The sequence below is a fragment of the Salvelinus alpinus genome, chromosome 26 (assembly GCF_045679555.1).
Source record: "Salvelinus alpinus chromosome 26, SLU_Salpinus.1, whole genome shotgun sequence".
Taxonomy (NCBI): domain Eukaryota; kingdom Metazoa; phylum Chordata; class Actinopteri; order Salmoniformes; family Salmonidae; genus Salvelinus; species Salvelinus alpinus.
In genome coordinates, this window is record NC_092111.1 from 44289994 (window position 1) to 44302880 (window position 12887).

Genomic DNA, 12887 nt, shown 5'->3' on the forward strand with positions numbered 1-12887 from the left:
CTAGCACGCGGCGTGTAAAGTTAGTAGCCCGGGGGGTGGTCTGCTCAGACGGAGGGGGTCTGCTCAGACGTGGTTGTGTCGACAGAGAATCCAAGCCAGATGGCGATGGCGAAAGAGAGGTTGTGAATTGTAGAATAGTGTTTGCTAACTGGTGCTAGCTTCGTGGCAGTGGCAGTGGCACTAGCTCTTCAGCTAGCCGGCAGATGGGCCTAGCTCGAGGCTAGCTCAAGGCTAACTGGTGCTTGCTTCGGGACAGAGGTGTTAGCCAGTAGTAGCCACTCGGTTGCAGCTAGCTAGCTGTGATGATACGGTGTAATTGTCCAGAGCTTGCGTCAGGAATCCGGTGATGTGGTAGAGAAAAAGCAGTCCTATATGCTCTGGGTTGATATCGCGCTTGCAGCTAGCCGGCAGATGGGCCTAGCTCGAGGCTAGCTCAAGGCTAACTGGTGCTTGCTTCGGGACAGAGGTGTTAGCCAGTAGTAGCCACTCGGTTGCAGCTAGCTAGCTGTGATGATACGGTGTAATTGTCCAGAGCTTGCGTCAGGAATCCGGTGATGTGGTAGAGAGAAAGCATTCCTATATGCTCTGGGTTGATATCGCGCTGCAGCTAGCCGGCAGATGGGCCTAGCTCGAGGCTAGCTCAAGGCTAACTGGTGCTTGCTTCGGGACAGAGGTGTTAGCCAGTAGTAGCCACTCGGTTGCAGCTAGCTAGCTGTGATAATACGGTGTAATTGTCCAGAGCTTGCGTCAGGAATCCGGTGATGTGGTAGAGAAAAAGCAGTCCTATATGCTCTGGGTTGATATCGCGCTTGCAGACTGGCAGGTATCGGCCCGGTATTGAAGCTGGCTGTGTCCGAGTTAAGGGCGAAGACCGCGGCAGTGGCTAACTGACTACTAGCTAGTAGCTATAGACTATAGACTATTGTTGTCTGTGTATAGACTACTGTTGTCTGTGTGTATAGACTACTGTTGTCTGTGTGTAGACTACTGTTGTCTGTGTGTATAGACTACTGTTGTCTGTGTGTAGACTACTGTTGTCTGTGTGTAGACTACTGTTGTCTGTGTGTAGACTACTGTTGTCTGTGTAGACTACTGTTGCTCTGTGTGCAGACTACTGTTGCTCTGTGTGCAGACTACTGTTGTCTGTGTGCAGACTACTGTTGTCTGTGTGTAGACTACTGTTGTCTGTGTGTGGATTTAATAACAATACACGGGACGAGACCCGTAATAACAAGTGCACACTAACACAGTAACACACAAGCCGATACAACAGAGCACAGGTACTCTCAAGACCATCGGACATGTGTCAATAATCAACAAGGACAATGGGGAGTAGAGGGCACATATATACACACACTAATCAGAGGGAATGGGAACCTGGTGTGCGTAATGAGACAAGACAGTCCGAGGATGGTGGTGCCTAGAAGGTTTAACCTAGAAGTGGGTTAAACAGTTTATATATTCTCTCTCTCTCTCTCTCTCTCTCTCTCTCTCTCTCTCTCTCTCTCTCTCTCTCTCTCTCTCTCTCTCTCTCTCTTCTCTCTGTCTCTCTCTTCTCTCTGTCTCTCTCTTCTCTCTGTCTCTCTCTTCTCTCTCTGCCTCTCTCTCTGTCTGTCTCTCTCTCTCTGTCTCTCTCTCTCTGTCTCTCTCTCTCTCTCTCTCTCTCTCTCTCTCTCTCTCTCTCTCTCTCTCTCTCTCTCTCTCTCTCTCTCTCTCTCTCTCTCTCTCTCTCTCTCTCTCTCTCTCTCTCTCTCTCTCTCTCCCTCCCCCCTACCTTGCTCATGTTGCCCATTTGGGATCTAATCTTGCCGGTTCAGGTAGTCAGTTTTGTTTAAATATTCAGCATCTAGGGACAGGGAGAGGATTTAACCTGCACGATGTTGCCATTACCTGTATTCATCCCTTTTAGCCAAGCTCATTGAGACAGCCTGTAAACGTATCACAAAGGCTAGGTTTGTCTGCCAACCCAAAGGCTAGGTTTGTCTGCCAACCCAAAGGCTAGGTTTGTCTGCCAACCCAAAGGCTAGGTTTGTCTGCCAACCCGACACAGTCCAATAGTGTGTACCTCTGGGACATTGGGACTTCTTCATCTTTTCCTACAGAGCCAAATTGGCGGGAGTCACATTTCCCCAGTTTCCCGTTAACACTGATGTTACTGGGTCATTCCATGAAAAGAGTGCCTTTGATATTGTCAGAAGAAATTGTGCACACACATCTTGCATTTTAGAGGCATGTTATATTAAATGAAGTTTAATATAGAGCACATGGAGAATGCAACCGATAAGATTTTTATTTGAATAAATACTACAAGTGCATCCTCTGTGACTTCCTGGAAGATTTTAACACATTTAACCTCAACTTTGCTCTACTGTTTCACCATCATTGCAAAGCCCTCGTTATATTATTGTGTGGCTTTGACAAAGTCATTTCTGAAGATAATGGAGCGGAGAGGAATACCATATTGGTTAGAGCGTTGGACCAGTAACCGAAAGGTTGCAAGTTCAAACCCCCGAGCTGACAAGGTACAAATCTGTCGTTCTGCCCCCTGAACAAGGCAGTTAACCCCACTGTTCCTAGACCAGTTAACCCACTGTTCCTAGACCAGTTAACCCCACTGTTCCTAGACCAGTTAACCCCACTGTTCCTAGACCAGTTAACCCCACTGTTCCTAGACCAGTTAACCCACTGTTCCTAGACCAGTTAACCCCATTGTTCCTAGACCAGTTAACCCCACTGTTCCTAGACCAGTTAACCCCACTGTTCCTAGACCAGTTAACCCACTGTTCCTAGACCAGTTAACCCCATTGTTCCTAGACCAGTTAACCCCCTGAACAAGGCAGTTAACCCCATTGTTCCTAGACCAGTTAACCCCCTGAACAGGCAGTTAACCCACTGTTCCTAGACCAGTTAACCCCACTGTTCCTAGACCAGTTAACCCCACTGTTCCTAGACCAGTTAACCCACTGTTCCTAGACCAGTTAACCCCATTGGTCCTAGACCAGTTAACCCCCTGAACAAGGCAGTTAACCCCATTGTTCCTAGACCAGTTAACCCCCTGAACAGGCAGTTAACCCACTGTTCCTAGACCAGTTAACCCCACTGTTCCTAGACCAGTTAACCCCACTGTTCCTAGACCAGTTAACCCACTGTTCCTAGACCAGTTAACCCCATTGTTCCTAGACCAGTTAACCCCCTGAACAAGGCAGTTAACCCCATTGTTCCTAGACCAGTTAACCCCCTGAACAGGCAGTTAACCCACTGTTCCTAGGCCGTCATTGAAAATAAGAATTTGTTCTTTTAAATGACTTGCCTAGTTAAAATATAGGTAAAATAAAAATAAATAAATAATGAAGATTTAATGTGATTTGTTTACGTTCCTGTCAACCCTGTTACGTGAACTGAATCCTCGTTTTAATATATATATATTTTTAAATACTCAAGGACAATTTTCCTAAAAAAACAACAACATCTAAACAAACATTGAACATCTGATAGTCAAATGATTTATCATGCGTTCAATTCCCTGTGGCACAGAACAAGCTTCCATTCTCCCTATCAAAAGGGAGTTTATGGCTGATTTAACATGAAGTCATCAACACTGTTTCTTTAATAGGCACTTATTATATTTTTATTTAACCTCTTGAAATGGGAAAACCATTTTTTTTTATGAAGTTGAAATAATTTTTATGAAGCTGTGAAATAAAACATTAAAAATAAAACATTAAAAATATATATATTTTACATTTTACAAGTTACATTCTCAAAACAAATTGAATTGGTGGAATGACGTAAACCTCAACCTCCACTGCTTTTACTGCACCAGTGTCTGCCACTGCTTTTACTGCGCCAGTGTCTACCACTGCTTTTACTGCACCAGTGTCTACCACTGCTTTTACTGCACCAGTGTATGCCACTGCTTTTACTGCGCCAGTGTCTGCCACTGCTTTTACTGTGCCAGTGTCTGCCACTGCTTTTACTGCACCAGTGTATGCCACTGCACCAGTGTCTACCACTGCTTTTACTGCGCCAGTGTCTGCCACTGCACCAGTGTCTGCCACTGCTTTTACTGCACCAGTGTCTACCACTGCTTTTACTGCGCCAGTGTCTGCCACTGCACCAGTGTATGCCACTGCTTTTACTGCGTCAGTGTCTGCCACTGCTTTTACTGCGCCAGTGTCTGCCACTGCACCAGTGTATGCCACTGCTTCTACTGCGCCAGTGTCTGCCACTGTGCCAGTGTCTGCCACTGCTTTTACTGCGCCAGTGTCTGCCACTGCTTTTACTGCGCCAGTGTCTGCCACTGCACCAGTGTCTGCCACTGCTTTTACTGCGCCAGTGTCTGCCACTGCACCAGTGTCTGCCACTGCTTTTACTGCACCAGTGTATGCCACTGCGCCAGTGTCTGCCACTGCTTTTACTGCGCCAGTGTCTGCCACTGCTTTTACTGCGCCAGTGTCTGCCACTGCACCAGTGTCTGCCACTGCTTTTACTGCACCAGTGTATAACACTGCTTTTACTGCACCAGTGTCTACCACTGCTTTTACTGCACCAGTGTATGCCACTGCACCAGTGTCTACCACTGCTTTTACTGCGCCAGTGTCTTCCACTGCACCAGTGTCTGCCACTGCTTTTACTGCACCAGTGTATAACACTGCTTTTACTGCGTCAGTGTCTGCCACTGCTTTTACTGCGCCAGTGTCTGCCACTGCACCAGTGTATGCCACTGCTTCTACTGCGCCAGTGTCTGCCACTGTGCCAGTGTCTGCCACTGCGCCAGTGTCTGCCACTGCTTTTACTGCGCCAGTGTCTGCCACTGCTTTTACTGCGCCAGTGTCTGCCACTGCACCAGTGTCTGCCACTGCTTTTACTGCGCCAGTGTCTGCCACTGCACCAGTGTCTGCCACTGCTTTTACTGCGCCAGTGTCTGCCACTGCTTTTACTGCGCCAGTGTCTGCCACTGCACCAGTGTCTGCCACTGCTTTTACTGCACCAGTGTATGCCACTGCTTTTACTGTGCCAGTGTCTGCCACTGCGCCAGTGTCTGCCAATGCTTTTACTGCGCCAGTGTCTGCCACTGCTTTTACTGCGCCAGTGTCTGCCACTGCTTTTACTGCGCCAGTGTCTGCCACTGCTTTTACTGCGCCAGTGTCTGCCACTGCTTTTACTGCGCCAGTGTCTGCCACTGCTTTTACTGCGCCAGTGTATGCCACTGCACCAGTGTATGCCACTGCTTCTACTGCGCCAGTGTCTGCCACTGCTTCTACTGCACCAGTGTCTGCCACTGCTTCTACTGCACCAGTGTATGCCACTGCTTCTACTGCACCAGTGTCTGCCACTGCTTTTACTACACCAGTGTCTGCACACACACACACACACACACACACACACACACACACACACACACACACACACACACACACACACACACACACACACACACACACACACACACACACACACACACACACACACACACACACACACACACACACACACACACACAGAGAGAGAGAGAGACACACCGTCGGAGACAGATGGTTTTAGAGCTGAATGGCTGAGGGATAAATAGGGTCGTGTGCTAAATGGGGACAAGCTTCCACGGGCCACTCCCATTGGACGGCAGTAGGAGGAGGAGTGGGTGGGAAGGTGTGTCCAAATTTTTGACTGGTACTGTATGTAAAATGTGTACATATATATATATATATATATATATACTTTGGAATATTTGTACACATTTATATATATGTATATATATATATATATATGTACCAGAAAAGTTGTAAAAACAAACCAGATAATATCTATGTCCTTCAAAGAGGGGGAGGTTAATAAAAAAATTATAACAGAGTGGGTTATCTTGCTTTCCTCTATTATCTTTGTTTGGAGTGAAGAACCGTTTTAATATCTAGGGCCGAGGACCTCTCCATACAGTATTATCACAACGCTTATATGCCAATATGATATGAATTGAAACTCTCACAACGATAGTACTGCTGCTGCAGAAGGACAAGAGAGAGCCATGACAAAAAATTAAAAATAAAATAAATAAATTAAATGAAAAATTAAAATAAAAAGTAATCATGGAAATAATAGTGATGAGAAAAAAGTGGCTCGCAATTTATAATTTTTTTTAAAAGAACAAGAAATTAAAGACAAATACTGGAGATTTGTTGCAGGTACAACCGACTAGCGCCCCCCCCCAAAAAAAATATATATAAATAAATAAAATAATAATAATATTGCGCTGCATCCCCATCATAACTGTATCAATTTCCCCCCCCCATCACTAATTTATCCTCTGACCCCTTACCTGTCATCCCTTAGGGACGGCCCCCAGGTGACAGCCAGGAAGCTAGGTGTGTTTATGGAAGGAGAGCCCAACGAACCAGCCAGCAGCACGTCCAATCAGATCCTGGTGCGTTTCCGTAGCAACACAGAGAAAAGTGGACTATTCCAAATCAACTATCAAGGTATGTATCATCTCCATCACCACCCTGTCTGTCTGTCTGTCTGTCTGTCTGTCTGTCTGTCTGTCTGTCTGTCTGTCTGTCTGTCTGTCTGTCTGTCTGTCTGTCTGTCTGTCTGTCTGTCTGTCTGTCTGTCTGTCTGTCTGTCTGTCTGTCTGTCTGTCTGTCTGTCTGTCTGTCTGTCTGTCTGTCTGTCTGTGTCTGTCTGTGTCTGTGTCTGTGTCTGTGTCTTCTCTCTCTCTCTCTCTCTCTCTCTCTCTCTCTCTCTCTCTCTCTCTCTCTCTCTCTCTCTCTCTCTCTCTCTCATTATTATTATCTGTAGTTTTCTACAGAGTTTTCTAATTCTTTGTGGATCAGTGTAATCTGAGGGAAATATGTGTCTCTAATATGGGCATGCATTGGGCAGGAGGTTAGGAAGTGCAGCTCAGTTTCCACCTCATTTTGTGGGTAGTGTGCACAGAGCCTGTCTTCTCTTGAGAGCCAGGTCTGCCTACGGCAGTCTTTCTCAATAGCAAGGCTATGCTCACTGAGTCTGTACATAGTCAAAGCTTTCCTTAAGTTTGGGTCAGTCACAGTGGTCAGGTATTCTGCCACTTTGTAGTCTCTGTTTAGGACCAAATAACATTCTAGTTTACTCAGTTTTTTGTTCATTGTTTCTTATGTGTCAAGTAATTATCTTTTTGTTTTCTCATGATTTGGTTGGGTCTAATTGTGTTGCTGTCCTGGGGCTCTGTGGGGTGTGTTTGTGTTTGTGAAGAGAGCCCCAGGACCAGCTTGCTTAGGGGACTCTTCTCCAGGTTCATCTCTCTGTAGGTGATGGATTTGTTATGAAAGGTTTGGGAATCGCTTCCTTTTAGGTGGTTGTAGAATTTAACAGCTCTTTTCTGAATTTTGATAATTAGCGGGTATCGGCCTAATTCTGCTCTGCATGCATTATTTGGTGTGTTGCATTTTACACAGAGGATATTTTTGCAGATTTCTGTACGCAGAGTCTCAATTTGGTGTTTGTCTCATTTTGTGAGCAGACCCCAGATCTCACAATCATAAAGGACAATGGGTTCTATAACTGATTCAAAGTGCATTTAGCCAGATCCTAGTTTGTCTAGCTATGTCAAATTATATGTTCCTTTTGATGGCCCTTCTTGCCTTGTCTCTCAGATCGTTCACAGCTTTGTGGAAGTTACCTGTGGCGCTGATGTTTAGGCTGATGTTTAGGCTGAGGTATGTGTTGTTTTTTTGTGTGATCCAGGGCAACGGTGTCTAGATTGAATTTGTATTTGTTGTCCTGGCAACTGGATCTTTTTTTTGGAACACCATTATTTTTGTCTTACTGAGATTTACTGTCAGGGCCCAGGTCTGTCAGGGCCCAGGTCTGTCAGGGCCCAGGTCTGTCAGGGCCCAGGTCTATCAGGGCCCAGGTCTGACAGGGCCCAGGTCTGTCAGGGCCCAGGTCTGTCAGGGCCCAGGTCTGACAGAATCTGTGCAGAAGATCTAGGTGCTGCTGTAGGCCCTCCTTGGTTGGTGACAGAAGCACCAGATCATCAGCAAACAGTAGACATTTGACTTCAGATTCTAGTAGGGTGACACCGGGTGCTGCAGACTGTTCTAGTGCCCTCAGCAATTCATTGGTAGACTACATGGCCAAAGGTATAAAGACATCCCTTCAAACTAGTGGATTCAGCTTTTTCAGTCACACCCGCTGCTGACAGGTGCATACAATTGAGCACACATCCATGCAATCTCTATAGACAAACATTGGCAGTAGAACGGCCTTACTGGAGAGCTCAGTTACTTTCAATGTGGTATCGTCACAGGATGCCACATTTCCCAAAAGTCAGTTCGTCAAATTTCTGCCCTGCTAAACTAAGATAGCTATGTCAAATTATATGTTCCTTTTGATGGCATAGAAGGCCCTTCTTGCTTTGTGGAAGTTACCTTTGGCGCTGATGTTTAGGCTGAGGTATGTGTTGTTTTTTGTGTGCTTTGTCAACGGGCAACGGTGTCTAGATGGAATTTGTATTTGTGGTCTTGGCAACTGGAACACCATTATTTTGGTCTTACTGAGATTTAATGTCAGGGCCCAGGTCTGTCAGGGCCCAGGTCTGTCAGGGCCCATGTCTGTCAGGGCCCAGGTCTATCAGGGCCCAGGTCTGACAGGGCCCAGGTCTGTCAGGGCCCAGGTCTTTCAGATCCCAGGTCTGTCAGGGCCCAGGTCTGACAGAATCTGTGCAGAAGATCTAGGTGCTGCTGTAGGCCCCCCTTGGTTGGTGACAGAAGCACCAGATCATCAGCAAACAGTAGACATTTGATTTCTGAGTCCAGTAGGGTTGGGTCTGGTGCTGCAGACTGTTATTGTGCCCTCGGCAATTCATTGATATATTTGTTGAAGAGGGTGGGGCTCAAGCTGCGTCCCTGTCTCACCCCACAGCCCTGATGAAGGAAATCTGTGTTTTTATTGCCAATTTTAACTGCACACTTGTTATTTGTCTACAAGGATTGTATCCTCTTCTACATTGATGTTGTAATGTGATTTGCCATCAACCCCAACACAGCTTTCATCATCAATTTGTATAGCAGACCCTTATGCCAAATTGAGTCAAAAGCTTTTTTTGAAAATTAACAAAATATGAAAATACTTTGCTTTTGTTTTGTTTCTTTGTCAATAAGGGTCTGCAGGGTACGTGATACGTATTTTGATAAGGAGACAATTTTACATTTGTTTAGGACATTGTTTTCACTGAAGAACTGTTGGAGTCGGCTGTTGAGGAGTTTCCTGAGGTTGCTGCTGATGCATTTCCCACGGTAGTTATTGGGGTCAAATTGGTCTCCACTTTTGTGGATTGGGGTGATCGGACTTGGTTTCAAATTTTAGGGAAGATGCCAGAGGGAAATGTTGAACAGATTAAGTTAATTTGAATTTGTGGTCTGTATATTTCATCATTTCATTGAGGATACCATCAACCCCAGAGGCCTTTTTGGGTTGGAGGGTTTGTGTTTTGGTCTGTAGTTCATCCAATGTAATTGGAGAATCCAGTGGGTCCTGGTCGTCTTTAATAGTTGATTATTATTATGTTTTAGCTCTTGGTTCTTAGTGGCTAAAAAAGGTTGGAGAAGTGGTTTATCCATACATCTCCATTTTAGATAGATAACTCGTCATGTTGTTGTTTGTTTCGAGTTTTCCAATTTTCCCAGTAGAAATGTAATTCTATGGATTCTTCAATCACAATGAGCTGATTTCTGATCTTTATTTCTGTGTTGTTTTAGTGAGTCACCGTAGTGAAGGCGTAGACTCTGGTTTTCGGGGTCTCTGTGTTTTTTGGTTGGACAGGTTTCTCAATGTCTTTCTTAGGTTTTAACATTCTGCATCAAAACCTGTCTCATTCTTGTTCTTTGTCTTAGGTTTTCTGCCGGAATTTAAAATTGTTATGCTGATAGGTCAAATATATTGTTCAGGCTTACCTACTGCTAAGTTTACACCTTCACTATCGCAGGAAAAACAATTTATCCTGGAAATTGTCTAAAAGGGATTGGATTTGTTTTGTTGACCAATTTGGTGTTTTGTACCATTTTGTGAATTCTTGGTTGGTGAGCGGACCCCAAACCTCACAACCATTAAGGGCAAAGGTTACTACACTGCCCTCCTTCCACCAGTGGAGGCTGGTGAGGGGAGGACGGCTCATGATAATGTCTGGAACGGAGCAAATGGAACGGCATCAAACAAATTGATCCACTGATTCCTCTCCAGTCATTATCATCCTCCTTAATTAAGGAGCCACCAGCCTCCTGTACCTTCCATCTATTGCATTTGCTATTAGTATGTAGTTCGTTCAGCTTCGATGCCTCATGGTTGAATATTGCTCTGTTCAAGTAGACTGTGATTTTGCTGTGATCTGATAGGGGTGTCATTGGGCTGACTGTGAATGCTCTGAGAGGTCTGTGTTGAGGTCAGTGATAAAGTAGTCTACAGTACTACTGCCAAGAGATGAGCTATAGGTGTACCTACCATAGGAGTCCCCTCGAAGCCTACCATTGACTATGTACAGACCCAGTGTGCGACAGAGCTGCAGGAGTTGTGACCCGTTTTTTGTTGGTTATGTTGTCATAGTTGTGTCTAGGGGGGCATATGGGGGAGGGAATGCTGTCACCTCTCTCTCTGTCTCTCTCTCTCTCTCTCTCTCTCTCTCTCTCTCTCTCTCTCTCTCTCTCTCTCTCTCTCTCTCATTATCTCTCTCTCTCTCTCTCACTCTCTCTCTCTCTCTCTCTCTCTCTCTCTCTCCACTAACAATGTCTAGAAGATAACATGGATGTATTTTGTATTTTCATTTGTTTCCAGCATATAGACTCCAGTTCTGCCTGCCTCCCCCTATCATACCCAATGCTGAGATCTTAATGGCCAGCAAGGAATTTAAAATTGGTGAGTCAACACATATACACACAAACACAGTATTGTACATCTAACCCTAACCCTAACCCCTAACCCCTAACCCCTAACCCTAACCCTAACCCTAACCCTAACCCCTTACCCTAACCCCTAACCCCTAACCCCTAACCCCTAACCCACACAAACACGGTATTGTACATCTAACCCTAACCTTAAACCTAACCCTAGCTCCTAACCCTAACCCTAACCCTAAACCTAACCCTAGCTCCTAACCGTAAACCTAACCCTAGCTCCTAACCCTAAAACTAACCCTAGCTCCTAACCCTAAACCTAACCCTAGCCCCTAACCCTAAAACTAACCCTAACCCTTAACCTAATTCTAAATCTAATACTAATTCTAACCTTAATGCTAAAAACCCCTAGAAAAAAGCATTTGACATCGTGGGGATCAAATTGTTTATTTACTATTCTTGTGGGGACTTCTGGTCCCTGTAAGAATAGCTAAATACACACACACACACACACACACACACACACACACACACACACACACACACACACACACACACACACACACACACACACACACACACACACACACACACACACACACACACACACACACACACACACACACAGCCCCTGGCACATATCTCCCCTGTTATTCAGTGTGTGTAGGAAGGTTATGTAAGCAGAACAACGCTCATTAATAATGTGCTCAGCTGAGAGCCAGCTGTATACTATGTTCTAACACACACACACACACACACACACACACACACACACACACACACACACACACACACACACACACACACACACACACACACACACACACACACACACACACACACACACACACACACACACACACACACACACACCTCCCCTACTCCCCAGCTCTGAGGAGAAACGTAGCAAGGACTACACATCCATGGGCCATAGGCCAATGCTGATTCTCTGCCAAACTACAGTACCCAGAGGGCCGTCGGTGAACAGGAAATTAATAATGATGAGCCAAATAGAGCCAGAGGAACTCACAGCAGGTGCTTCTGTTGCATTGGAAATGACAGATCATATTTAGTCAGCATCCCCAAATGCACCATATGCTCTATATAGTGCACTACTTTAGACCAGAACCCTATGGAACAATATTCCCTATGTAGTGCACTACTTTTAGACCAGAGCCCTATAGAACCCTATTCCCTATCTAGTGCACTACTGTGGATCACAGCCCTATAGAACCCTATTCCCTATCTAGTGCACTACTGTGGATCACAGCCCTCCTCTCCATAGTGGAATGATTTGTCAACAAAAGACATCAAATCCAAAACCAATGTTATTTGTCACATTGTAAACAACAGACTGACAGCGAACAGCTTACGTACGGGGCCTTTCCAAGACATACAATACATAGAGAAAGAGAAAATAAAGAGAAGAGCGAAATCAATAATAACACAATGAATACATACACAGTGAGTAACGATATCTTGTCTGTGTACACGGGGGTACCAGTACCGAGGCCATGTATGATGTCACGGAGAGGGAGATGAAAGTCAGCGATCTGTTGTTGATGTCTGCCGTCATGGGTTTTGTGTCTTTGGATGTTGATGATGTCACAAACCATTTGTGATCTTTCAGTTTATGTGGAAGACGTGACGAAGACAAATTCACTGTAATTATTTAATGTGTATTCACTCTCTCTTTCTTTCCCTCTTCTCTCTCTTCTCCCTCCCTCCCTCCCTCCCTCCCTCCCTCCTCCCTTCCCCCCTTTCTCCCTCCCTCACCTCACCACCCTCCCTCCCTCCTCCAGGTGACATAGTGCGTTACAGGTGTCTGCCAGGGTACCAGTTGAGTGGGAACAACATTCTGACCTGTAGTCTGGGGACGCACCTGGAGTTTCAGGGGCCTCCGCCCTCCTGTGAAGGTAAGACCTTCCCTGATCTGCTGTTAATAGAAGCTGGACCCTATTAATCCACACAGTGTCTCAGAGTAGGGATACTGATCTACAATCAGGATTACGTGGACAAGGTTGACCT

At 45.5% G+C, this 12887-nt stretch overlaps 1 protein-coding gene across 1 annotated transcript in view; it reads left to right on the top strand.

Annotated features, from left to right (window-relative positions):
• Nucleotides 1-12887, top strand: part of LOC139555342 (CUB and sushi domain-containing protein 2-like) — a 993500-nt gene that overhangs the window by 809038 nt on the left and 171575 nt on the right. The window contains exons 46-48 of the mRNA XM_071369058.1: nt 6325-6470; nt 10801-10881; nt 12662-12775. Coding sequence (XP_071225159.1) covers nt 6325-6470; nt 10801-10881; nt 12662-12775 — 341 coding nt within the window. The remainder of the gene's footprint in view (nt 1-6324; nt 6471-10800; nt 10882-12661; nt 12776-12887) is intronic.